Below are 24,984 nucleotides of genomic sequence, written 5' to 3' on the forward strand. Positions count from 1 at the left end.
CCAATAACACAAACTCTTCCTCATGTTGCCCTACTCGGGGTACCTGCCATTTCCCTACTGGCTTCTTAAAGGCTCAGGAAGACAAAATAAACTGGCAAGTAACCGATATGATTTAAAAAGCTGGGGATAGATAATTCAGGGGGCAGACTACAGGGCAAAGCTCCTCCTCTTTCAGCAAGCTGTGAAAAACTAAGGCACCCTGCTAGCGAGCAGGAGCGATCATTTGACAGTCAGGGACTTGTGGGAACGGAGTCCTCCTCAGTCCGTCCGTCAGCGAGCTGTTTTTCACACCTCGACTTTGCTGAGGATGCCAAGGCTCGTGAGGACACCGAACGATGCAAGAGCTGAATTCCCATCCAAGTCACCCTTAGCATCACCTCTGCAGCAGGTCTGGAGCCCAGGGGTTGCTGTTACAGTTTTTACATCTGCTCTAATGTTACGTATGTTACAAAGCTGCTTTACTGCTGACTTGCCTCATCTCTACGAGAACTGGCTGGAATCATCACCTGGACTGATCCCAAAAGCCTAATACCTGAAAAGCAGGGTGCAGTCTTTACTTACTCATCGCCTTCTGGGCAGATTCCTGTGGTCTCGTCATACTTGGTACAGTAAATGTCAGGGCTGTAGTTAAATGTACCATCCCGGCGGCGGATAGATCTGCGACGACGCTGGTTGACAAAGTGCCAGTGGAAGCAAGTGTAGGGCCGGTGCTGAGTGCACTTGTGCTGCACGAAGAGAGGGCACTGCTCCGTGCGGAACTCCTTCAGGTAACTGCAGGCAGAAACCCAACAGCAGGAGGTTAGGACCGGGATGCTGCTCGGAGGCAATACCCAACCACCCCGCAGAGCCCGGCCAAGCCCAGCCCGCATCCAGCGCAGCGATGCCTCCTCCCCTGCTTTCCCTCTCAAGAGCGAGGCTGGAAGCTGCTGCTTGTCCGTAAGGGGCAGATAACAGCGAACACAAACGTGAATGCTAACGATAGCTGAATTTCTTGTACCCTTGAAGAGGCTTTTCATGAGCTTAGAAAACGGTTTGTGAGAAAAATAGTACCTTTCTATCCATTTCTATCTCTAAATCTGAGACCTATCTGGGCAAAAAGGGGTTTCCTTCCTAAAAGATATGTGCTCGGTTTAAAAAAAACCCACCAAATAAAACACACTTCCATGTAGCCATGTTTAAAGCTTCAAGTTACTGAGAAAGATTTTTAAAAGATTATTTCTCATGCCTCATCCTCCTGGTTTAACTCGGCTTCTTCTTCAGTACATGGTCGACTACGAAATTAAAATTAATCAATTTCTCTCTTGCCATCTTGTGAACTCAGGACTCGGTCTTGAAACGCGAGATAACTATCCTCACACTCCTGCATGTTTATCTGCTTTATTTTAATATGTAATTCTCTGAAAGTATGTGTCGTCTTTTATCCCGAGAACTACAGAAGTCACAAGCCTTTATTTGTGACACTAATAACAGTCTCTAAACCCAGATTGTAGAGGATTACAAAATGGTTTAGATCAACATAATGATCTGACTGTGATCTGTGTGTAGGTGCTTACAAAATCCACGCTGCCTGAAACCCACTAGCTGCCCTGTATTTACAGGTGTTGTACAGAAGATGTGTATTATATAGAATATAGGAACAGTTCAAGGAGCCGAGACCCGAATCCCACCGGGTTTGGTCTCAGAGACACCTCCAAGAGCAACACACAAGGCCCAGAGCAGGCAGACGCGGGGTAACTGCATCCCATAACAAGTCACATTCTGGTCTCTTACATTTAAAGGTCAGTTTAAATAGCGAGTAACAAAATTTCTTGGTCAAAATAAAAGTGCTGGCGTTCTGCTGGAAGCAACAGGATGATATAACAGCAGACAGGGACTCATTTTGAACTGCTTATGTACGCCGAGGCAATGAAACGGAGTATAGGAATTTGTCAAGTATTCATTCCCATATCAGACAATCTTTCTGTCGTGTTTCTAAATAAATGGAAAGATGTCTGATGCCCAAAGATGTATTTACGGATAATATCATCATACTAGACTTGTTCTGAAAGCAACATCTGTAAATAAAGCCTCCTTTCCTCTTTACCCCTAGCTGAAGAGAAAGCCTCAGGAAAACGCACAGATTCAACTGAAGTGGTTTTATTTGTTTGCTATGAAGAGAGAATATCGCCGGCAAGAGCTTTCCTACACTGGATTTTGCAAGCATGAAAGGATAAAAGCTCTTCCTCCTCTTCAGCCTCCAAATACATGATATTTGCAGGTTCCACTGCTTCGGATCGGCGACCGCTGGGGGCTGGAGGGCCTCCGCAGCCGGCTGTAAGCCCTTTTCAACCCAAGCCCATCTGGCCCCTGCAATCCAGCCTGGCTGGACCAGTATCTGCATTGGGGCCCAAGGCTTAACGTCAGAAAAACCGGAGCCAGCGTGCAGAAACGGGTCTGTTTGGAGTAGGTGAGGGCTAACAGCATCACTTTGTTCCTTTTCACTTTTAAAAAGCCGGCTTCATTCAAATGAAGATCCCTGCTCCAACCACAGCAGCAATTCATCTGAAAAGTGAATGCTGCAATAAAATTAATCCATTCTTGAAAGGCTTTCTCAGCTGTTGGACCAAGTACACTTGTAAAAGGTGGAATTCCACAGATTATTTTATTTTACTAGCGTGCTAATAAGACTTAGAACAAAGGTGACCGTAACAACGTTTAGGTTAGAAAATGAATTAAGTAAACTTAAGCAGCACGATACCCAGACTGCCGTCCAGCAATACCACGCAGCCGCCGGCCAGCCCCTTCCACCCAGACACCTCCACGTACGCCTCAGAGACACGAGGTTTGTGTTACTCCCCTTTTACATATGGAGGAACTGCACAACAGCTGGCTACGTGCCCTGGCCAGTATCGTACTGCAACCGGAGTTGGCCAGAGAAACCAAGAGCATTTAAACTCCTCCACCTTCCCTGAAGCGAGTCCTGGGCTCCGTTTGAAGAACGGCATCCTGAACCCCGTCAATGCTCTGGAAACTAAGGGGCGACACCAGGCCTAAACAACCTGGGGATCAAGCCCTGCACTCCTGACTTCTAGTGACAGGCACGTATGAAACGCTGCCAAAAACCCTAAAATTTAACAACTGCACGATCAACCGAGCTGAAACAGCTTCCCTTTAGCAGGAGAGTTTAAAAACGTACACACTGACTGGGGAGTTCGGTCTCCGGAGCGTCAATTGTTGCTGAAGAGCATTTGAAAATTAATTGCATTTCATGATTGGCTAAACTCCCTGGAGAAACATTTATTATAATGTAAATGAGAGATAATTACATAAGTAAATGGTTCACCTGAAAAGTGTTTAACACCTAACTTGCTTCATCAGAAACTCATTCTTTAATGCTGTCTGTTAAATAAATGATCTCTCACTCTTAATTTCAAAGCAAGTCCTGCAAACGGGTACCGTGGAGCTCCGCACACCACATTAACCGTGCGTGATCACCTCTGCAACAGACCCAACAGAGGAAAAGGAGTTGTCACATTAACTTGGTCATTTCAAGCCTTTCAATCACCACTGTGGGTTTTTCTTTTTTTCACGCCACTACAACATTTTAAATCACCCTCCTCCACAATAGCCTGAATGGTAAATTGCCTTATAGCCCTTTATTTTCTTGATCCATGCAGCGAGTTTTGGCTCCTCTGGGAGAACATGGACCACTCAACCAGCCACTTTGTATTAAAATATAGGAAAGGCATCTAAACCACATGTGTTTTGGGAACATAGAAAGGATACCCAGACCGCACCACCGCAATGTGATGGCTCACAAAGCAGAAAGCTATTAATATTTCAGTAGCCTCTTTGCAAAGGCTCTAAACAGAAGCGCAGAAAACACTGTCATGACAAATTCTTCTGGTGTCAATGGTCTCTATAAATTTTTTCCCAGAACAGCTGAGAAAAGGAATTTTTGAACGACCCTTGAAACTGAAAACATGTTGATAACCGGTTCACATTTCACCGTGTGTCAGCCAACTGCTGCCTCTGTACAGGAAGAGGAAATCCAGCAATGATAACTTGCATTTCTCAACTCCTCTCTAAAGATTTCAGGAAACTCTACAGCCCCCAGATGAGGGGCAGAAGAATTATTACCTCTGTTTTATATAGGAGTTACTTCTGTATTTATTTAGAAAGGAAAAAAAAAAACAACCATGAAACTCATCAGTTCTGTGTTGGTCTACTTGACATGCGCTTTCTTTACATGCACATACTTTTGTACGCGCGTATACATCATATTTTCAAACCCGTATTTTCAAACACGTAGCATGGGCTTCTCCTGATACTATATTAACATCAACAGCAACACCCGCATTCCTGGAAGAACTGTTATCATTTATGAGCCCTACCAAACAAAGACAAATGCAATTCTAAACAAACAGGACAAGACCAGCCAGAACAATGTAGATCAAAGTCCCCAGGCTGAATTGACCTTGCTGCCGAACAGGATGGACGCTACTGGAAATGAAAGCTTATTTCACTAGGAAGCCAGGAGGAGAGGTTCTTAGACTACCTTTGGGAACTCCCAGAGAGTGACAGAGGCTGCAAAGTATTAGGGAAAAAAAAAAACAACAGTACTACTTTGCTGAAATTCCACTTCCTCTGGGGGCAGTAATTACTCTGCGCGAGAATTTACACTACGGGGGAACTGCTCACTCTCTTTAATTGCTAGTAGCAGCCGGACTCTCCAGGGCAGGGCAGCAAGCGTTTACATCTGCAGCTAGTAATTGCAGCTAGTCCCCCCTCTGCGCCAGAGGAATTGAGTGGCAACCTGCTTTGGGAGCTGCAGGAAAAAAGATGAGCAGGGTGAGGGGAAAAAAAAAATAAAATTGTACTTCCAAACACCACACCACCCAAAAAAAAAAAAAAAAAAAAAATCAAACCTAGAAAGGAGGGGTGGGGGGAAGAAACCAAGAAGAAAACTCTAACCTAGAAGCTTCATTTTTAAACTCAACACTGCAGCCATGTCCTCGTCCCGGTCCCATTCCCTGCCTGCTGCTGCACGGCTCTCTTGCTTTGCTGCAGCTTTCCTGGTTTGGCTCTGTTCGCCCCCGGTGCGCTCAAGCGGCGCAGCACGGGAGGATACCTGCGTCCGTACCGCGTTCCAGGGCCGGAAGCTTTCTGCCAAACTTGACATAAGTCACGCGTGCAGTGGCGTGAGCTCAGTTCAGGAAAATGTGCTGGTAATGCATGAAGACAGCTGAGCGCTAAATTCCTCATTAAAAGCCCTACCCAAAGGTCCCTGAAATCACTGGAAGATGCACGCTGACGCCAAGAGAGAAGTCTCGCTTTGTAACAGAGGGATCAGGAAGACTGGGGAGAGAAACAATATCGAGGAGCATGGAAACAAAAGGATTAAAACCAACTCTTGCGAACCCTTGTTGCTCCCATAATGCAAAGCTGGGCCCTCCTTTGCTTCCAACGCCCCTCCGCTATTTGCAATCTTTACGCAGGCCCCAAGACGAGCTCCTCTCCTTTGCAGCCCGCCTTGCTCCTCCCAGTCAATCCCCTTTCTGCCAAAATTCCTTTCGGGCCCAAAGAGGGCGCAGAGGCTCATAAACAGGATCTGAATCTTTTGCAGCACTACGATACCAGAGAGAAAACCACTAGGTAATTGTTTGGCTAATCCAGAGTAAGACACTGTCAGTAAATGTAGGACAATAGTGAGATCTAACACCACTGTCATCTCGATTTCGCATCCATGTGGGTGTGTGTTTACACCCATGTAACCGCTCCAGCACCCTTAGTAAAGGGCCGCGTTAAGTGACTGGTACCAGTGCTGTTATCTGCTGTCAGACCAGTGTAAACTACAGACATCTTTTACGCTAGCGGGCAGGTCCATGCTCAAAGCCCCGGCCGCTGGCGGAGCGGCTCCATCCCCGCGGCTGCTCCTCGGTCACAAGAAGCTAACCCCGAGAAGGCAGCCCAGGCCACGTTCAGGCAGCGCAGGCTCCGGTCGTTTCTGTGAAGTCCAGCCTGGCGTGGACACTTCACTATACTATTAGCACTAATATTAGGAATATTCGGTTCAGGGCTGTATAAAGATTCTTAGTACTAACCACTGTCCAAACGAGCCCACAGAGGCAAATCTAACCAAGAAACCTGCAAATAAAGCGTTTGGTTGTGTGTTTGTATTTGAAACCAAGGCTTAAGTTCCTGATAAGATTTCAGATACCAGGAAGAAAATGCTCTTCTGCCATTACAATTTATTTTAGCCCTGTGTCTCGCCTCAGCTGAGGATCACACTGGCAAAGATATAATTTAATTGGCATAAAAGCGCATGGGAGCGCTGGGGGCTTTTGCTGGCACTCTTGTATCAGTCGCGTCCTGCCGTTTCGGACAGGACTGCGCGAGGCCATAGACCTCTCCGTACAGCTACAGGTGGTCCCAGTTCACCTCACTTGCAGACGGACATCCTTCCTGAACGCCGCAGCCTGAAGGACAGAGGGCACTGCTCCCAGCTGCTCATCAGCTTTCCGCTGCTGGAAGCTCCTGCTGGCACTGATCTGTCCAGAGAGCAGGCTGGAAAAAGTTTTCCTAATTCAGTTTAGGAAAAAATAAAATAAATAAATAAATAATTTTAAAAAATCACCAGCTTAGCTTTAAAGTTTGCATGAGTGGTTTGAGCTAACACAGAAAAAAAATACCTGAAGTAAACCAGGGTGTGCTTACCCAACAGACTGCCTGCAAGGCGGGCAGCATTGCAACACCCAGGAGAAAATATCTAACCGTAGATATAGATGTTTCTAATTCAATAATGCTATCTGCTGGAAATATTTTCAAAACTGCTATTTTCTTCTTAAGCTCCAAGAGCCACCCGAACACAAGAGGAAAAGAGCCGTCCATATTTAATCAGCGCTCTAAATTCATTTCGCCTTCATAAAATTTTATTGCAAAAGATGATATCAGACACACTTTAAGTAAGAAACCCATGACTCAATTATTTTCTTTTACTGAACTGTGGTATTCCAATTGAAATGAGTCAGTGGTGCATGACAGAATCTACTTATTCCAACAGGATACTCAATAAAAATCCTACTAATGCACCTTTCGTTTAACATATCATTACTGATAGAGAAAACCCACGATATGCAGCTCTGACACCGCTCAGGAGTTTTTGCTCTTAGGGCAAAGAAGATATTCCAGAGTAAGAGAAAAAAAAAAGGGGGGGGGAATTTAAAGAATAGTGTCATTCCAAAATGGATATTCTGGAACAGCCATTCAATTTCTCCGCATTGGCGATTCCCTATAACACCCTCACACAACTCTTGGCAAATCAACAGGGCTGCTAGAAGGCTTGGGTTTTTCAGGACTCCCTCGGCGCAGCGAGGAGCTCGGCAGGTTGCCTACTTCGGGGCTTTCACGGCTTCCAGTCACCACGGAGTCCAAACCATTTCCGAGAGAGGGTTTGATACCAGCATTCCCACGGCGTCTTATAAAATGCTGGCATTTCAATGCAAAGCAAGCTTCCTGACGGGGAACGTAGCCTTCAACTCCCAAGATTTCTTGGGATTTGGGAGAAAAAAGCGAAACAAACAATCTACCTTCGGAGGAGCTGTCGTTCCTTGTTCCCAGGGGTGGGCACAAGGCAGCCACATCCCTTAACCGGCAGCTGCAGACTAGCAGCAGCCTGCCTAAACCTCTGCAAGGAAATGCTCCGCATCCTTCTAATAAGAGCAGTAGTTAAGACAAGTCTGTTTCAATAAACAATATTTTTTACTTACTGGCAGATGTAATCCGATATTGAAACAGAGGCTCACACAAACCAGCGCTGAATATCAAATAATAACAAACACTTCTAGCAGCAATCTTGCAGGTTTTCAGCATGATTTCAGGAGAAGTTCTGACCAGGTTTTACCAGTGATCTTTATCAGTTACTGTGGCTCACCACTACTGGAGATTTCCCCATTTTCCATATTTAATGGTATTTTTCTAAATAACCTCAGAGACCTGACCAAATCCTCACACTTCATATCAAGAAGAGCTTTTGCATACGCCATGCATCGCCTGACACAAAACGCAAACATCTCTCTCTCAGTACATCTCAACGACTATCAGTCTATTTGCCTTTCCATACCCTCAACAGCCAGGTGCAGTTTTGTAAACCTTGGAAAGATCAGAAAGCATTTAAACCTCAAAGAAAAAAAATATATGGATCACTTTATAAAAACAAAAGGCTGACTGTGAATGTGGGGAAGGAGAAAAGGATGAGGAAAAAGTTTCAGTAAGCTCACATCTGTCAAGAAGATAGACTTCACATGCCTCAGTGTGTTCTTTATCACCTAAATAAATTGAACCATCAACTGGAAAAAGGTCATACAGCAGACAGCACCGCGTGATTTTAAAGCTGTTAGATTTCCCCTTCTCCATTAGAGCTTGACAATAATGTCAGTCTAAGGGCAAATAAAGAAAGTGAGAGTTGGAGAGACTTATTACAGATGCATGGAGTTGGGCTGGTTTGGTTGTGGAGGGTTTTTTTGTTTTAACAGTTGCTATAACTCACCGTGTACCTTAGGGATCAAAAAGACGACTGCTCACATCCATAGCCCATGGCTCCCCCACTTTTCGCTACAGAAATAGGTAGGCAGCACTCACAAGTTTCCCTTCTTCTAGGCATCCAATCGCTTCAGCAAGTAAAGTTGAGCCGGCCGCTTCCAAATAAATGCTAAAGGATAGCGTGTACTGCAGAAGCTAAAACACAAACCGCCAGATTACAGAAAACTCGGGATAACACACCACCAAGTACAATAGTCATATTCAACAGTAATCTGATAGCTACTGTAACTCTATTTTTGAATTTTAAAGCAGATCATGGGGTGGACAACAACGCAAGTAATTCAATTCAACCGCGAGGACTGAACTATCTACTCCCCATACTTTATAGATAAAAACTTTGACTGACTGCAAGTGTTCATGCTAAAAATAACACGCGTTGGCAACTATCAGGAACGATCGGGACATTTTTTCAATGAAAAGCAAAATGTCAGACAAAAACAGTTGTGTCTTGTCTATGCTGAAAAACTAAGGAGAAAGAAAGAGAGACGCTACAGCACGGTGCCAGCCCATCACGGGAAGACAGCCTTGCACCCGTTTCAGGGAAAACATTGTTTGGTTTCCAGTTATAGCAAAAATGGCTTTGTTTGGAGAGAAATACCATGTTGTAGCTAAGTAGCTCACCAACATTCTGTCTTGATGAGGAAAGAAAATCGAGGCTTTCAACTCGGAGTTAACTCAATAAAATGAACATTTATCGCGTTTGTGAACAGCCAAGACACGAGCCCCACCGGCTGACAATCGTGCTACAGTCCGCGGGCGCCGGGGGAAAGAGGTGCTTGTTCAGGCGTCCCTGGCGCTGTGCATCCCGTAGGCCGGGCATACGTCAAGTCCTGCCATTCAAACCCGACAAATAACACAATTGGAGTCGTTTTTTTGGCGGTGTGCTCTCTTTAGAAAGCATAAACTTCTTGTGTCAGTGGACCATGAAGTGTGTATGACCAAGCCATACCAATAAAATCCACTTTAAACACAAGTGTTTGTTTACAGAGAGCTTTCACCTTTTTAATTAAAACAATCCAAGCACGGGCATATGCAAACACTTAACTGCACTACATTTCAGAGATGTTTCCTTAAAAGCCATTCAGCAAGATCCAGAAGTCCGCATAAAGCCTTGAGTTTACATTTACATTTCCTTGAGTTTGATCTTTTTTCCCAAATTAGTTGGCCATGAATATGTATTACTTGACATGACCTCAAAATTAACTAAGCATTTAGACAGTTCAGGCAACATTTTAAAAACACAGCCAATTTTTTTCCAAGTTTAAATGCCATATTTTCAGTTTGACACTGCTAGTTTATGTGAACAACACAGCTGTGCCTAAAGTACACCTCCCTGTTTTAAAACATGGATCACCCCCAACTGAGACAACCCTCATCACTCTGTGGGTTGGTTTCTGCTCTACAAACTATTTAGCTGCCATTAATCCTTCCCTACAGCACCTGTGTAAGTGCTGAGTCTATGAAAACAGGATCATATTGAAATAATTATTTTTTCAATAACATGTGGGTTGAGCCTAACTGTTTCCGTGAAAATACTGGTGCTTCCTGCACCCAGACAGCTGTACGCTGTTGAAGGTTTACACCTGGTTTAATTGTCAGCACAATATATCAACATGTGCTTAAATATGAGCACTTAAATATTTTACTACTAATTACTTTGCAAAAACATCCATCCACAGACTTGTCTATTACGGTCATTTATTCAGCTTATATCCGGATAAATTTTCTATCTTATATTAACTGGCTGGGACAGATGATGCTGCTTTATCCTGGCGTTGGTGTCTGGAGCCTCAGACGCATGGAGAGGGTCTGCAGAAAGGCAGAGTCCGAATGGAGTTAACACGCATCAGGTTTGCTGCACTGGACTACAAGGAATTAAGTAAGGGCTGAATAAAACACTGATGGCCTGTGCTGTAAAAACTGAAGTTCCAGCTTCCAGTGAAGCTGTGCCGCACTGTACTTCGCCCACCAGCGACCCAATCGCTGACAGAGCCTACCCAGGGCGAGCAACTGTAGAAACACTAGTGAAGGCTGGGAACAGGGCCGGGCTGTTTTAAAACTTGTGTTACTCACTCTGCTAGTTCCCTAAAACAAAACATCCCACATGTAAGAATCCGTAAAGGGTAATTCAGAAAAATATTATTTCCATACAAGCCATTACACAGCTCTGGGTTTCAGCTACAGATTTTTATGAAACGTTTTTAGGCAGCTAACCTTCAACGCCTTGCGGTGCTTCAGCAATAGAGCGCAGCAGCCTTCCTTCTCCTGACCACCCCAAGAACCCTCACGATTCAACAAGCAGCTCGTAGACCAACTGCAGCCCCATACTCACAACAGCTTTAAGGCAGTATATGAACTGTATGAAGGTCTATACTTATGCTGGACCAAAACCAGAAAACCAAAGCTCCACAAGAAATGACGGATCTGTAGTGCTCTCATCCAGACCCATCTGCATTTGCAAATGAAACGGCATCTGCTTCTTCTCAGGTTAAGTGCCAACCAGATTTGCAGCAGCCTCTTTGGAAAGGCTTACATTTGTGAACAGACATTTTCTGTTGTGAGTTTCAAACCAAACACAGTGATTATCTAACAAGCAGGAACCTGCATCCCATAACACATGCGCCAGCACAAAGATAAAAGCCAGCTCTTACTGGTTGATGTTGAAGAATCAATGCCAGCCATTCAATCGATTTTCTTGTCCGTTCAGCACTCATATCAGACTTCATCCGCGCCTGCTACAGCCCAGCGGACTCTTTCGACGCTCCATAAGGCAGGCACGCCTTGGAATAAAAGTCTTACGCACAGGGATGGACTGGTCCAAAGCAGCCCCGCTACAGGAGTCCACGGCAGACGGCGCCTCAAACGGGTACGCGGACATGGGGACGCGTTCCAGCTCCCCACCAAGGGGAAAGCAGGCAAATCCCAGGCTCTACCACAACTTCCCAAGTCCCACTTTGACTAATCGATACACGAATAAATCTGGTGGCACTCTCAAGATATTTTACATGTGCAAACAATATTTTTTATTGTTGTTGCTGTAAAGCCGCGCAACTGCCCTGAGGCACCTGCTGTTTTTATTTCTGCGATGATGGCAATATTCAAGCGCTATTAATGAAAGCTCACAGGCTATTGAAAATTAGAGGAGAAAAATCACCTCTGAGCGTACTGGGTGTGGACCGACAGCTTCTTTTTGAACCGTGGTGACATGCTGAGGATGAAGGCTAACGAGTAAAACAATATTGACTTTAATTAAGTCAGATTTTTGCAGATATTCATCAGGTATAGTTTCAAGAAACTGTTTCCCTTTCCGTATGTTCATGACTGTTTATTAATCTAAAGAAATTCTGGGCGTACGATGATAAAAAGTAATCCAACCTTAATTTCTTCACTGTAATTAACAGTGCCATCATTCTTAATATCCAGTATGCTCTACTGAAATGTATTTGCAATTTTTGACCAACAGGTAGCTGGGGATGGCCTAAGATTTTTCGTGTCTGACCACAAACTTGGTATACATTTCTCTTCTGGCAGTGTTCTGACAACTATATCCAATTAAACGTCTCTGACTTTTAATAAGAGATAAGAATCAGGCCAGTATCAAGCTTTTCAGTGCACTAGCACTTTTATCGCCATCGTTGCACTTTAACACTTAAAACCGAAATATTTCTTTCAAAGAAAACCTAGAACTTTTCTCGTTGTAACAATAACCACCTAAACCTGAATGAACGCTACGGCAGGGTGAGGGCGTCTGAATCAGAAGACAGCCTGCAACAAAGCTAAGAAGAGAAGAAATTGTTGGTATTCATTTCAAGGGAACATTCATTCCAACTGATATTTCAAATGTCAAACTGGTATTAACTGCATCAAGCACTGATCAAAATACACAAGACGGAGATTGCTGAGGAAATTATCACCACAAGCATCTAAACTGGCTGTCATCCCGAGGTGGAGTTTGAGAAAGTACAAGCCTTTAGCATCTCCCCATGGACCCTCCCGGTGAGGCTTTGCATTTTTGATTGCCCCGATACAAAAGACAAACTATCTCTCAATAAAGTAGGGAAAAAAGGTAGCTGAGAAATTGCACTTGCTCCCCAGCCTGCTGGCACGTGGCCATTCATTAATTTAGGACACCGGGGGAACTGCTGGCTGGCTCCGTGCACGCACAGGGCACAGCTTTCAGTAACGGCTTTGCACCCCATTTGCAAGCGATGTGCTGAATGTTACAAAAAGTTTACAAAGTCTTTATAAGATAGAAACCTCTGTGACTGTCTCCCTCTAGTAGTCCACCATTTCACCAAAATCTAGTTTAAGGAGTTTTTAAGGAGGAAGCTAACTGACGCGATGTTAAAAAAAAGCAACAGTTAGACAAAAAATTCTTAGGAACAGTCCAGACATCGGTGATGCCGTTCGGCAAAGGGACGGACCAGGTAACTTCTCAGCATCTCTTTCAGCCCCGTCTCTTGTGCTTTCAGAAAGATTTATGACTTTTTAAAAAGCCAAAAGAAAAAGTTAATGGAAAGACCAAAACTCTACCTTGGCATCCTCTGAAAATGAACGTAGCTCTTAGGGTGCTGACAAGCAGGTTCTCACGAGCCCCGACGCAGCAAGTTAAGACATAATTGCTCCAGCTCTTTATTTTGCTCCTCTCTCAGAAAGGGCAGCTCCTCACAGCAGGGTTAAGAGAAGGGAGCGGGTGCCTGCTCTCCAGCGGCCCCAGTTCACAGCCGGGTATATTAATGCAGCCTACCAGTGCGGTTAGCTCACGCCAGCATGCCTCACAGCAGCGCGATGAGCGGATGCACTGACACATTCCCTCCTGCCGCGTCGTGGCCGGGGCAGTGACGGCCAGCAAACGGCGAGGCACAAATGCCGTACGCGCTGCAGAAGATTTTCCAGAGGACTCTGGTCAGACCCTTTGTAACAAGGCGGCTGCACGTTTCAGCTGCTCATAGAAGTTAGAAAAACCTTATTCTGGTGGAAAGAATAGATCTAAAGAAAAGAAAATACTGAATTCCAACAGAATTTTCCTTAAAATAAAGCCGCACGATATAAAAAATATTAGACAACACATAAACCTACAAAATGAGAAAAAAATGATATGATGGGAAACTCTAAGCTCTGAGGTTTTCTAAAAGAATTATTAATTTTAATTTTGTCTCCCATGCCACAAAAAACTGTCCTATATGCTCATGTAAGCAACGTATAAGCATTAACATAATACTTTTTTTTTTAATAAAAAAATGGGAAGAACCATTTTCCAAGTTGGAACAATTCTGCATGACTGAATCCCTCTCCTCTTTCAGAGAGTTTTGGATTTTTGAAATAGCAAGCCCAGCCAAACCAAAACTAATTCTGAAAACATCAAAGCAGCACATGAAGCTTTTCACTCTGCAAAGTATTTATATGCCACCTATACAGCCGTTATCTGTATGTGAATTCCCTGCCACTTTTGATGTACAAAAATACTCCCTCACTAAGTGTAGACGTAGCAAGCAAACCACAGCTCCAGTCCCACTCCAACAGAAGGGAGAAATACCTTACGGCCCCAGCACGGGCGCTGGTCAGCAGGACAGCGCAGTCCTGCCCCGAGCCCGTACCGATGGGGCCAAAGGACCCCCGCCGCCCCCCAGCCCCTCTCTCAGGCCGCCCGCTTGCAACACTCATCCTCTGAAGCACCGTACCATCTGGAGGGCTGTTCTTCAGCATTCGGCGGTAAGCACAGCCTGCGAAGGCAGCCCTTCCTGTTCACGCTCCCGTACTTTATATTTCCAGCTTCCTCTAACGATTCACACTTCCTAATACCAGTTTGCAGTGGACTTGTATTCAGTGAAGTTCACACAGACCTAAAAAACAGCAATAATAACCAGCTTATCCTTGCCTGATAAGCTGCCATTTACACGTAACGATGTAGTAGACTGCTGGTAAGTCCCTGGCTTAGAAGTATTGACTTATTCTGTGCTTTCCTAACTATCTCCGAGGGTATTACCAGATCTGAAACCTAAAAATGCATGGGGGTTTTTTGTTGTCGTTGTTTTTGTTTTCTGGGTTGTTTGTGGGGTTTTTTGTTTGGTTGGTTTGTTTGTTTGTTTTGTTTAAACAACAGGGACAGTTTCTATTTTTGTCTAAGTCCACATCAGCTTACTAATCTAAGGGTTGTCACCAGTAAAACCAAAGCAGAATTAGGGCAACAGTTTGTTATTTTAAGAGTTCTGATGGTTTAAAAAGAACACAAAAGGCTTCTAAAAACAATTTCAAAAGCCTAAATGTATTCGCTAGGTTGCGAAGACCACCCAATTCAAGCACGTGGGAAGTGTAAGCTAACAGACTAGGCAGACAAACGCTCGGGGCCCTAGAAGAGCAAGCCACTCACAAAAAAAGCAACAACCCCGAAAAGGTGTTAGCTACACATCTGGTTTTTGGTCTTCTTCCCACAGACAGTCGGTCTGCACATTTGAGATCGGACATGCCGTGTTTGCCCTGCCAGTGATAAGATACTGTCCGCTGATAAGAAGATAAGGATTACTCTCTGCTACTACAAATGCTTCGAGGTGTGTTTTTGCGTGCCATTGGTTTCGAGTAAGAATTTAAACATGAGATTTTGAGGTAAATAAGACTCCGCATGCAAACTCGTCATTGAAATCCAAGTCCACCTATGATCTCGCTATTTTTATTTCTTCCTCACCCACATTTCCTTCGCTGTCCTAATCAGAGCTCCTATTTAAGGCTGAGAAACCACCAGACAAGGCACTACTCAAAAACACGCAGATACAAAAATGCCTTTGATCTGAGCTACAACTCAACCATTGCGCCAACCTGGTTTTCACCCCCACTTAAAACGTCCTTCGCTCAAGTGCGCTAGTCCCTCTACCTCCAAACGGCTGGCATCGAAACGGTTGCAAGATAAAGCTCGGGGGAGCGCAAGCCAGCAGTCGCTAACACGACAGCACGACCAGCCACGTGGACGCAGCTCTAGCACTACTTACAGGGTACTAATCTTTCAGGAATTTCCCACAATTCCTCCCCTCGCGCAAAAGGAAAGACGCGGTTTTTGTCTTTTATGCTGCAAAGGCATAACCGCAAAGCTTATCTCGCTGTGGTACAAAGGAGGACAGGATGCGCTCCCAGGCATCTCGGTCCAGAACGCAAGCGAGGGTACAGCCTGCGGGGACGCGGAAACCTGCAGTTTATTTACAGGATGGCTGCTCGCATTTAAGACGGGCACGCTCAAGGGAATTATCTTGAGTAGTGATGATCTGGGTTATGCCCAACAAATCTGTGTTCCGAAGAGTTTATCACCTAAATCAGAATATTTTCAACGCTGCTTTTGAGTGTGTGTATTTTGAATAGACTAGAATGAAGGCGCTCTTTGTTTTTTGGTTTTTTTTTTTTTTTTTTTAAATGGCTTAATTTACCTTCACCCGAACGTTTGCTTTCCCGCAGAGTTATTAAACTGTCTGACTTCCAGGTGAATGCACAGTGAACAAAGGACTGCTCCACTTTCACTTATCTAAACTCTGCCGGATCGATAAACGCCCGAGCGGTGGATACAATCTTGACAATTCACAATTAAAGAGCCCAGCCTGACTGAAAACCAATGAAGACGGCAACAGCCGAATGGATCGACTGTACCAAAACCAAACGTACACCACAGTACCCAGTATCTACAACTCCGAGTGACTGATCACTTGCTTTCAGTTTCTTTGAACTCGGCCTCTATCCACATCTGTAGATAACACATTAAAGACAGAGATAGATACACACAAAAATAACCATGCCAGCTAGAGCTAAGAAACGGTGCAAAGTCAATACTTAGTTGAGGTTTGACGCAGCTTACCCAAACCAAATCCACTTCCCACTACGAGCAACCAGCTAACCCCTGCAGAGCACATCGCCCGAAGCGGATCAAAGCCGCGCCAGCCCGCGGGTACCCCAGAAACGAGCCCATCTCACCCGCTTGTGCTGAGGAACACGCCGGCCTCATCCTGCTCCGGGAGCTGCGGGACGGCGAGGAACAGCCACCCGCCGAAACCTCTAATCCAGCAACCCAGAGAGAACACGCCAGCAGCTGTTGAGTATTTCATTACTCACTTAAATTCTACAAACAGAATACCAGATCCGCAGATGAGAAACACGCCATTCATAATTCAACAGTAAAGTTTGGCGTGTACCAGGACGACTTGGTCTCCGGTAGTATCTAGCTGCACGCTACAACTGCTACCAAGGACACAATCAAAGGAGTTTTTTAGGCTCTTCTTCCGCTAGCAAACAGCGCCAAAGGTGTGAGATAGCATCGATAACTCTACTTTTTTCAGATTTTCTCTTGCTGTACATCTAGAACAAATATAAAGGCTTCCTGGCAGGATCTAGAGCTGCCGTTCAAAGTACCTAAAAATCTCATGCAAATACAAGCGTAGAAATCGACACTGAGGGAAACTGGAACATTTCCTAACAAATACAACCCAAACTTTCCAAGACAGAGATCCCCAGCACCAGATTGCCTGTCCCCAGGGAACAGCAAAGTATGCAGATAATTAAGCTTACTTGAGTTTACAACTTGTAACCTTCATGTCATTTTATGGAAACAAACTATATTTAAGGGAAAAAAAAAAAGGAAGAAAATATTTACATTTTGACAACATACAACTTGTTCACATAAACGACCACCAAATAAGTTCCCATATGTTATCGGGAGGAGGTTTACAGTATGACGTGACCTAGCGTACAAATCCAAGACTTTCAAAGTATGGCTCACATCCCGCTGTCAGCACTGCAGCCCCCAAGCCCATCCTTCACTTATGGTTGTTCAGCTTCTCTGCAACCGTTTTCACAGAAGTATTTTTAGCATCCATCTGAAAATACACGTTTTGCCCTCTGGAAAGAAGCTAACTGCACCATCACCTTTGTTCCACGCTGTCCTTTTCAGCTACCGGGTCCTGATCTTCCTCCTTCTCCTCCCATTTCTTGAACTCTTTCTTCCACTGTTTCTTTCCTAATCCTTGATATCCTTGTTTCCATGGTCATGCTTAGCTGTGTTATCACCTTTGTCTTCCTCTCCCTAGTGTACTTGCAATCTCTCTACCTCATCTCGTTGTCACCTGGGGTTTTCCCCCCCCTCGCTTTTGACCGACTGCTTCTGTCACTGGTGCAACGCCACCTCGAAGGGCAGGTCCTGTACCCTCCTTTACCACCACAGCACCGGTCCTAGCAGGCTCCTTCATCCCAGCCGCTCCTGTAAGGCGGCCAAATTTTAACTGTAGACACCACCAGAAATTAAGTAACCTATGAGGCTGTCGCTTGCCAGCTCCCTGAAGATCACAACAGGATCTTCACGATGGAGATACCACCTACAAGCCCTCGTTCTGCCACAGACTCGGTATTCCGAGCAGCCTGAAGGAAGAGGACGTCAAATAGCCTGCGATCCCTGCAGCAGGCGTACGGGCTGTACGGATCCAGGCCTCTGCACTTCTTGCAGCTCTTTTTATTCTGCGTACCAGAGTGTGAAGGCAGGGAAGAAGCCCGTCACCAACTTTATGAAAAAGCAAACTAAAAGAACACAGACCACACTCCGAACCTGCCCTTCTCATTTTGGGCGGGGGCATCAACACCAGCCAGAGATACGGGTAATTTGTACAACATTTTTCCTGTATGCGGACAACACCCTAAAATGATAAGGGCAGACAGTTCGGCACACGTATTTTGTTCGCAAGGAACAGTCCCAAACTTTTTTCTTATAAGGAGGACGGGGAGCACCTGACCTATTTCCATCCATTACATGGCCATCGCTCGCCCATCCTCACAAAGAGGACGCTCACTCTCAATCCACCCCGTTATCCCTAGCGCAGAAGAACTGAATACCACCGCCACAACCTCCAACCCAAACAACTTGTCGCAGGCCAAGTTCACACGCCCCGAGCTCCAGGTCGCGTATCCTTGGGACGACGCTGCGAAACGCTATGTTTTGCTTAGGGAAGACACGTTCCAGCAACGAGCCGTCACCGAGGCATCGTCTCGAGGCGATGGGCACCACGAGGCGATGGGCACCACGAGGCGATGGGCACCACGAGGCGATGGGCACCGACCGCGCTGCCTTCGCAGAGGAATCGCACCCGACGGCGTGAGAAAAGGCGGGAAGAGGACAAGCGCCGCCCGCCACCCCGGTGCACGGTTCCCTACGGCGGACGCTTCTCACGGGCACGCCTGCGACAGCTCCTCCGCGGCGCCCCGCTCCCGCCACCCCTGGCAGCGCGGCCCCGGCCCCTCACGCCGCCTCCCTCGGCGGGTGCCCGAGGAGCCCCCGGGAGCGCTGAGGGGGCGGAGGCCCGGGCTGACAGCCCCGGGGGCCACCACCGCCACGCCTGCCGCCTCCCCGCCGGAGGCGAGACACGCGTGGGCCGGGGCGAAGGGACCCCGCCGCGGGGGACGGAGCCGCGATGGCGGCCGCCCCGCCACAGGGCCCATCCCCCGCCCCGCCCCCGCCGCCCCCCCCCACCCCGGGCGGGAGCCGCCGGTCGGCGCCGGTCGGGGCCGGTTCCAGCCGGTGCCGCGCGGGCGGGTGGCGGGGTCTCCGTGCGCGCGTGCCGCACGCTGCCCGCTGACGTCAGGCGCGTGTTGGCGCGCGGGCGGGCGGGCGGCGGGGAAGCTCTGGCTACGTACGTGTAGTGCTGCGGCTTCTCGGGCTGCGCCTGCAGCGCGCTGGCGGCGCTCGCCGGCCCGGCCGCGGCGGGGCCGCTCGCCACCGGGCCCTTGGACATGCCTCCTGCCTTCCGCTACCGCCGCCGCCGCCGCCGCCGAGGAGACCTTTATTATTCACTCTGCGCGGTCCGCACGGAGGGCGCCGCGCGCAGGCGCCGCCGCCGCCATTGCCGCCCCGGTGCGCGGGGCGGGGTGGGAGTTGTAGTCCCGCCGCGCGGGCGCGCTCCGCCAACCCGGGACGCGGCGGGCGGCGGCTTCCGGGCCGGCGGGACTACAACTCCCAGAGGCGCCCCGCGGCGGCGCGGCCCGCACTTCCTGCCGCGCGGGGAGGGGGGGCGCGACGGGACTTGTAGTGCGGGGGGGGGGGCGCGGCGGCGCGCCAGGGCGCCCCCTAGCGGCGGGGCGGGATCGCGCCCGCTTCGAGGCCGCCGTCGCCGGGGCCGACGCTGAGGAAGGGCCCGAGGCTGGGGAGGGCCCCGGGCCCCGGGGACGGCACCGAGCCCCTCCAGGCAGGCGGGGAAGGGCGCGGGGGAGGCTGGGCCGGGAGGCCTGTGAGAGGATGGGGAGTTATTTGTGGCAGGCGGCCTCACTTCCTTCCTTCCCTCCGCCTCAGGGACCCAACGCGGGCGCGGGAGCGCGGCGTCCCGGCCAAGGCGTTGTTTGAGCGTTGGCATCTCTCGTCGCTCCACGGCCTTCCGCACCGGCGGGACAACGCCGTCCAGGAAGTGCCCGGGAGCAGCACCGCCGTCCCCGGGAGGAGGAGGAGGAGGAGGAGGAAGGCCCAGCGGGGCCGCCTGGAGAACCTACCTCCGAGTAGGTGACACCAAAGGCCCCCGGCTGCTGGGCCAGCAGAAGATCGCACAGGCTCCCTGTCCTCCCCCGGGAGACAATCCCCCCCCGAAGGAGCCGTGTCCAAGGAAGTGGCTGAATTCCCATGCCAAGAGCTTCCTCCGTAAATTAACTTCTCTCCCCGGGGAGGAAATTATATGAGCTTCTTTTAATAGGACTTTGATCTCTTGGGCTCCGCGCAGAACCGCTTCCCTCGCTGGGATTCTCCAGCTGCGTGGTAAAGGGCAGCGAGGATTTATAAGGCAAACACCTTTTTTTAACTCTGCCGGCACGTGCGGGGCGAACGATGTTAATAATAAACTTTCGGGCCTGGTCTGCGTGCTGCCGGCGCAGCTGGTTCGGGGAGGGAAATAACTTTTTTAATTCTCATTTACACTGATTCAGCATCTACTGCGGGCAGGCTTTTACTGGGGTAATTTAATAGCTTATTCCCCTGCATTTGGAGGAGTAAGTCACAGGATATCAATACCTCCTTATTCACCTAACAACCCTCGACGGGAGGCTGGAGCACTGTAATTATGCAGCTCTCGGTCACGTAGGACAACTTTGCGTAAGCCAATACGTCTGGAGGTATTTCAGTTAATATCTACATATACCCGCCTGTATTCCCAACACAAAATCACTGTCAGCGATGAACCCCCAGAAAAAACCCTTCGATTCTCAACGAATCACACGGAAAAAACGTGCGCTTTGTGCGCAGGGATTCGGAAACCACGGCCTCGAACCCGTGTGCGCTGATGTTTAATGGACAATCCAGTACTGACACCGTTTCCTCTTCCAGTTCGCTTTCGTTTCACGGTCGGGACGACTCGCCGCCCGCTCGGCCAGGCAACAGGGAAACGCTCGGGACACAGCAGCTCCGAGCGCCCAGGGCGCATTCGCTCCCATCTTTGCGCGGGTCCTTGGTAATGCGCGCTCGTCCGCTCTCTCCAGCTTTTCTCTGCCTTTCCCTCAGCCCGTTTCATCCAAGAGGATGCAGAGTTTTTCTCCAGTCTTAAAGAGAACGAAAAATCAAAAATATCTCTAAAATTAGAGGCGTAAGCAGCCAGCGCTACAAAGCCATGGGAAAGGAAATATCTCGGGAGCCTCTCCGCTCCTGGTAACAAACACTAAGCACCGGTCTCCCGGCATCAGCGACAGCGGAGTACGCTCTTAAAAATAACGCATCGAAGTACGTGCTGTTACATCAGAACAGGTTTCTAGATTTCTTCTTCCGAAGTGTGAACAACTGAGGTGAAAGGGGAATTCTTCACTTCAGCATTTCCGAAACCCACATGGTGCGATGACTGTTTACCTGCACCTCCCCAGTCACTCTCGATACGCAGATTTTTTGTCACTGATAAATAATTAATGTTTTCCTTTACGGGAAAGAAAATTAACCTGAAAACGAGGAGCAGAGATGCGCAGGAGGCGACGTCGCTCCGGCCCTGGCACGCGCGAGGGTCCCGTCGCACCATGTTGGCGCCCGTTTGCTTGACGTACCCGGGCGGGCGGAGGAGCCGCGCTCCTCGCTCTGCCCGCCGCGCCGGGCCTCGGCCCGAGAGACGCACGCGTTTGGGGAGGATGCAAAACCCTCCCGCGGCGCCGGGGCGACGGCAGCTGCGCCCCGGTTTGCGGAGCTCGCGGGTGCCTTTAGCAGCGGCGCGTTAAGCGGGCGCCTGGGTGCGTTCGCTCCGCGTCCCGCGCGCTCCAACCGCGGGGCGTTCGGCCCCGTTCTCCCGATGGAGGAACCCTTCCCGCGGCGCAGGGACCTGCCTCCGCTCCCACCACTCGCTACAAATACGATGAAATAGTAATGTATGGCGAGGTGTAACTCAAGGCGGCAACTTCCCCTGAAAGACAGCCTTTTTATTTAATTGCCATGTATCTTCCTAGGTGCTACCAGCAGGGAACGTGGGGTTCTGGCTGCCTGCTCGCAGGGAAACTTTGCGGTTCGCTTTAGCGTCGGGAGTTTGAAGGCGAAGCCGGGGGATTCGGGGCGCAGCCCAGCCCCTGCGTGCCCCGGGCCGGCTGCCGGGGGCGGCGGCCTCCCCAGGGCCGAGGGTCGGGCTCGCCCCGACGCTCGGGGGGCGAGGGGCCAGCAGCGCTGCCCGGCCCCGAGCCGGGTCCCGCCACCGGCGGCCCCGGGCCGCTGCGGCCGCGGAACCGGGCGAGAAACGCCGGAGCCTGCTCCCCCGCCAGGGGCTTCGCTCGGGGGGGACGGGGCCCGCCACCGCACCGGCGGCTCCCGGGGCAGGCGGCGAGGGGGGCAGCCCCGCCGCCGCCCCCCGCTCCCCGGCGGCCCCGCGGCCTGGCCCGGCCCTCGCCGCTCGCAGCCCCCCGCCGGGCGCCTCCGCAGCAGGCGCCGGGAAAGGCGCTTTCTGGCGGGGGCGTGGGGCGGGCGGCAGGCGGCGGGGGCGGGCGCGGGGTGCCCGGGGGAGCCCCGCGCCCCGCCGCGCCCCGCCGCCGCTCGCCCCGCTCCTATTGACTTCCCATTGTGGAGCTTTGCAACAAAGGGTAGGATCCAAACCCTGCCCCGTTTCGTCCAATCAGCGCGCAGAGCGCCCGCCCGCCGTCGATTGGCCCCTTCTCGGCTCACAGTACCCAATCGGACGCCTACTTTAAGAACCAATCAGCGGCCGGGCATGCGCCCAATCAGCGGCGAGGAACCGGAGCACGGCCTTTGTGTGTCGTGACGCCACGGCGCCGGCGGAGGTCCCGGCCAATGGTAGGGCGCGCTGCTTCCAGGCATTGTGAGGTCACCGCGCCGTGTGCCGCCCCCGCTATAAAAGGCGGGTCCCCGCGGCGGGGAGGGCGCAGTGAGGGGGTGGTTGGCTGCCGAGCGGGTCGCGGCAGGAGCAGCGCAGGCTTCGGTGCGCAGCGCTACCGGTACCGGTGCTTCCCTCTTCTCCCAGCGGTGAGTGGCGGGCGGCGGGCGCGTTCCGTGGCGGGCGGCGGGGCTGCGGGGCCCTCGGCGGCCTCGGTTCCTGCCGGAGCCCGGCGGGCAGGCCGGGCCTTGTCTACGTGCCCTGAGTCACGGCCGGTTCCCATCCCCCTTCCCCGGGGCGGCCCGGGAGGAAGAAGGAGGCGGCGTGACTCAGGCCGCTTCCCCCGGGGAGGGGAGAGGCCGGGCCGCGACGCGACGCGGAGCGGGGGTGGAGGGGGGAACCGTGACTCCTCCTCCCCCTCCCCGGGGAGGCCGCTGGCCGCCTGCCCGCCTCAGCGGCGGGGGAGGGGGGGGCAGCTCGCCGACATCTGCCGCTTCTGGGGCTTGAGGGGATTGGACGTGGAGGGAGGGGGAACGCGCACCGGGTCGCTGGGCCTGGCGGGCCCCGCCGCCGCGGGGATGGGGCGAGCTGGGCCCCGTGTCACGCCTGCCTGTCCCCCGTAGGTAAGTGAAGAAAAATGGCCCGTACAAAGCAGACCGCCCGCAAGTCCACCGGGGGGAAGGCTCCGCGCAAGCAGCTGGCCACCAAGGCGGCCCGGAAAAGCGCCCCCTCTACCGGCGGCGTCAAGAAGCCTCACCGCTACAGGTAAGGCCGCCGGCCCGGCCCGGCCCGGCGCTGCCGCAGCCCCTGCCCCGGCTCACCCGCTCCCTCCTCCCTCCTCCACCCAGGCCGGGCACCGTCGCCCTCCGTGAGATCCGTCGCTACCAGAAATCGACGGAGCTGCTGATCCGCAAGCTGCCCTTCCAGCGGCTGGTGAGGGAAATCGCCCAGGACTTCAAAACGGACTTGAGGTTCCAGAGTGCAGCCATCGGTGCGCTGCAGGTATCGCTAGCGGGGCCCCGGCGCTCGCGGCGCTGAGCGTGCTTCGCTGAGGGTTTCTAACGCCATTTCTTCTTGTGCTCTTGAAACAGGAGGCCAGCGAAGCCTATCTGGTGGGGCTGTTTGAGGACACGAACCTGTGCGCCATCCACGCCAAGAGAGTCACCATCATGCCCAAAGACATCCAGTTGGCTCGCAGGATACGGGGGGAGAGGGCTTAAGTGAAGGCTGTTTTTATGGTGTTTTGTAGTAAATTCTGTAAAATACTTTGGTTTTAATTTGTGACTTTTTTGTAAGAAATTGTTTATAATATGTTGCATTTGTACTTAAGTCATTCCATCTTTCACTCAGGATGAATGCTCAAAGTGACTGTTCACACAAACCTCAGTGATGCGAGCCGTCTTGCTCGGGAGTGACAAGTTGCTAATATGCAGAAGGGATGGGTGATCTTTCTTGCTTCTCATGCATGTTTCTGTATGTTAATGACTTGTTGGGTAGCTAAACTTGTAAGGTACTAGAATCGATATAAATGTGTACAGGGTCCTTTTGCAATAAAACTGGTTATGACTTGATCCAAGTGTTTAACAATTGGGGCTGTTAGTCTGACCATACATCACTGTGACCAAATGTGGACTTTTTCAGAGGGTGAAGCTACAAGTCTTAACCACAGTGTAACTTACAGTTTCCTAAAAACGTAAACCTGGCAGCTATAGAATACACTATGTGCATTTATAATAGCTATTTTATATATTGTAGTGTCAACATTTTTAAATTAAATGTTTTACATTCACATGTGAGGAGTCTCTGTCATTTGGTTCGCATGGGCTGGAAGAAGCTTCCTCTCCTCGCTCGGCAGTAGATGCCCGCGAGCCGCGACCGCAGCTGTGGCAACCGGGTTCTGGCTGGCGGTAGCGCGGGGAGCTTGCCCCGGCCGCCCCGGGAGGGCTGCGGAGGCCCGGCCTAGGCCGGGCTTAGCTACCTGCCTGCACCAGCTCTTGAGGCGCGACTCCAGAGCTTGGCTTTTCCTCTCCTCCGGCGCAGGGGAAGCTCGGTGCGGTGGCATGGCTCTGCCCAACGCGGAGCTGCCGGGCCTGGGGCTGCGCCCCGCAGGACCCCC

The 24,984-nt window shown here is 50.3% G+C and overlaps 2 protein-coding genes across 9 annotated transcripts in view; one reads left to right on the plus strand and one right to left on the minus strand.

Annotated features, from left to right (window-relative positions):
- Positions 1 to 19,428, minus strand: part of UNK (unk zinc finger) — a 45,467-nt gene extending 26,039 nt beyond the window's left edge. For 3 of the 8 annotated variants that reach the window (XR_014229729.1, XR_014229730.1, XM_082326803.1), the window contains exons 1-2: positions 19,234 to 19,428; positions 562 to 771 (exon numbers count right to left, since the gene is read on the minus strand). Coding sequence is in view for 5 of the 8 variants with exons in the window: in XM_082326803.1 (XP_082182929.1) it covers positions 562 to 771; positions 19,234 to 19,331 (308 nt within the window). In the remaining 3 variants the exon portion in view is untranslated. The remainder of the gene's footprint in view (positions 1 to 561; positions 772 to 19,233) is intronic. The other 5 variants (XR_014229728.1, XM_082326800.1, XM_082326802.1 and 2 more) reach the window with 4 other exon arrangements.
- A 3,440-nt stretch (positions 19,429 to 22,868) lies between these two features.
- H3-3B (H3.3 histone B) lies at positions 22,869 to 24,659 on the plus strand. Its single transcript, XM_082326636.1, has 4 exons — positions 22,869 to 23,017; positions 23,492 to 23,633; positions 23,717 to 23,870; positions 23,960 to 24,659. The coding sequence occupies exons 2-4, from the start codon at positions 23,506 to 23,508 to the stop codon at positions 24,086 to 24,088; spliced, it is 411 nt and encodes a 136-aa protein (XP_082182762.1). The 5' UTR covers positions 22,869 to 23,017; positions 23,492 to 23,505; the 3' UTR covers positions 24,089 to 24,659.
- Positions 24,660 to 24,984: the final 325 nt, after the last annotated feature.

Source organism: Platalea leucorodia (genome assembly GCF_965183815.1).
Source record: "Platalea leucorodia genome assembly, chromosome: 14".
Taxonomy (NCBI): Eukaryota; Metazoa; Chordata; class Aves; order Pelecaniformes; family Threskiornithidae; genus Platalea; species Platalea leucorodia.

Coding starts and splice junctions, on each gene's coding strand:
- H3-3B (XM_082326636.1), top strand. CDS start 23,506: ATGGCCCGTACAAAGCAGACCGCCCGCAAGTCCACCGGGGGGAAGGCT. Junction 23,634..23,716: donor AAGAAGCCTCACCGCTACAG/GTAAGGCCGCCG, acceptor TCCTCCACCCAG/GCCGGGCACCGTCGCCCTCC. Junction 23,871..23,959: donor CAGCCATCGGTGCGCTGCAG/GTATCGCTAGCG, acceptor CTCTTGAAACAG/GAGGCCAGCGAAGCCTATCT.